The sequence below is a fragment of the Plasmopara halstedii genome (genome assembly GCF_900000015.1).
Source record: "Plasmopara halstedii genome assembly, contig: Scaffold_2680, whole genome shotgun sequence".
Lineage (NCBI taxonomy): Eukaryota > Oomycota > Peronosporomycetes > Peronosporales > Peronosporaceae > Plasmopara > Plasmopara halstedii.
In genome coordinates, this window is record NW_020189586.1 from 197,268 (window position 1) to 199,246 (window position 1,979).

Here is a 1,979-nt window from a genome sequence, read left to right on the forward strand (position 1 = left end):
ATTATGTCGAACATGTAAATGTCTCTGTCGCTCTCAGATAAGTACAATTGGGATTTGGATTGGCGGAAGTAACACATCCTCTTCACATTGATCGTAAGGTCCTGGAAGTTGCTCTTCAACGTCCGATCGTCGTTGAAAATGCCGTAGTATGCATCAACCTCATTGCCTCCGTGGATACCTCCCCATTTAGGTACAAAAGCTTGGTACCAATAAAACTGAACATCCATCCATGTAGTGAACTGATACAATTCAGCAAAGTACCTAGCTTGATTTTGAGGATGAGCAACGCCTGCATTAAAGCCATTGCCGCCTGAGCTCCAACCAGTCTGCGTGAGGGAAATAAATTTCTTCCTTCCTCGCGCATACCCACGTAATGCGCGAATTTGATTAAGCACCGAAACCATACTATCAAAGATATAGGTATCCGGGACGACATTTATAGCAAAGAAGTCAACTGCATCCATTAGATCACCGCTGTTTTCGAGCACGTCGGGAGTTTCAGCAACAGTAACTTGTGTATCATGACCACGTTCACGAATAAAGTCGCGGGTTTCATTCACGTACGTGATAGCAGTCGCAATAGGGATTTCGCCACGGTGGACTGCCTCATTACCCACACAAACGGCAATGACATTGTTGTCATACAGTCCCGAATCCATTAGACTGCCCAATTTCGCCTTTTCTGCAGCAAATTGGTCGGGGTTGTTTGATGTCCAAAGGCCGAGCATCACGAACACTTTAGCCTTTTTGGCTGCTGGTAGTACCAGCTCTGCCTGGTTGCAATCGGTGAGAGAAGTAATTCGAACCCTCTCCACGGAATTTGCCAAGGCGATCATATCTTCCTCGACTTCAGCCGCAGATTTACAGTAGGCACTGTCGTTGTCTTGATTCATCGAATTGCGCGCAGTGTAAATAACGCCGGGTATCTTGACATTAAGTGCGTGAGCACCTTCGTTGAGAGCGAACGCCACTGTGGCGGCGAAAGTGGACAGGAATAGCTTCATCAGTAATTCTGTTGTGCACCGGTTGTTCTTGTGTTTAGCCGGAGAAAAGAGAAGTGAGCTCAAACGAGAGCACTAGGAATCAGGTTCAAAGTCCCAAGCCTTTGCCCAGCCCTTGAACATTCTGTGCACAACTTGCACATTATCTCGAAACGACAGACGGATCACAATGCTCGCGACAGATCCTGTAAAGTCTGCAATTACAGTATAGCATTAGCATGTTCCTTGGCTTGCCATGGGTTGGTTGGTCTCCAATTGTTTATGTATAAGATGCTGTAAGATGCTGAACAAAGAAAATAATATCAAATTGTAACTATTGATTCTTTGGTTTTCTTAACAATCTAATAATATTGCAAATTTTATGGTCGTATAATGAGGGTCTGTGTTTACAATGTTTTATTGCATAAAAATTTTGGATCTGAAATGGAAGCCATGATGAAAATGATTACGCTCAGAAGACCTGTGCGTAGGGATACCATAAACTTTTTTTATTTTACACATATGTCTTACGAACATCAAGGTAACGTAGCGATTAGATTGATAATGTAATATAGAAGGATGGTTAAGAAATGGACGTGAACCTGGTTGTAGCCTCCTACACTGCGTGTCAATGTTCACGGATCAGAAAAGTGCAATGACAGTACATGTAGTGGATTTTTGTACAGTATATTACAAGATATTGGAATCACGCAAATGTCGGAACATAGATTTCCGTGATCAAAGAACATACACAAATGATTAAGCGATCAATATTCTGCATTTTAACATTGAACTTACCTGAGTACTGAATAATGGTTACGTGTACAAAGATCGTACCCGTGGCTACACTAGTGCAACCCTTTAAGCGATTGCAACCCATGAATATCAACACGCATATATTTTGAGTAATTATAAAATGCAATTGAGAAAATCCTTTTAGCTTTCGGAGAGCGAACTTTGGTTTGTCTCTTTGGTAAGGGATGAATATCGGGTATTGGG

The 1,979-nt window shown here is 42.3% G+C and overlaps 1 protein-coding gene across 1 annotated transcript; it reads right to left on the bottom strand.

The window, feature by feature from the left end:
• Window positions 1-33: 33 nt before the first annotated feature.
• Window positions 34-1,004, bottom strand: PHALS_04765 (ricin b lectin-like protein; the record flags this gene model as incomplete). Its single annotated transcript, XM_024718602.1, has 2 exons — window positions 34-113; window positions 179-1,004. The coding sequence occupies 2 exons, from the start codon at window positions 1,002-1,004 to the stop codon at window positions 34-36; spliced, it is 906 nt and encodes a 301-aa protein (XP_024583984.1).
• Window positions 1,005-1,979: the final 975 nt, after the last annotated feature.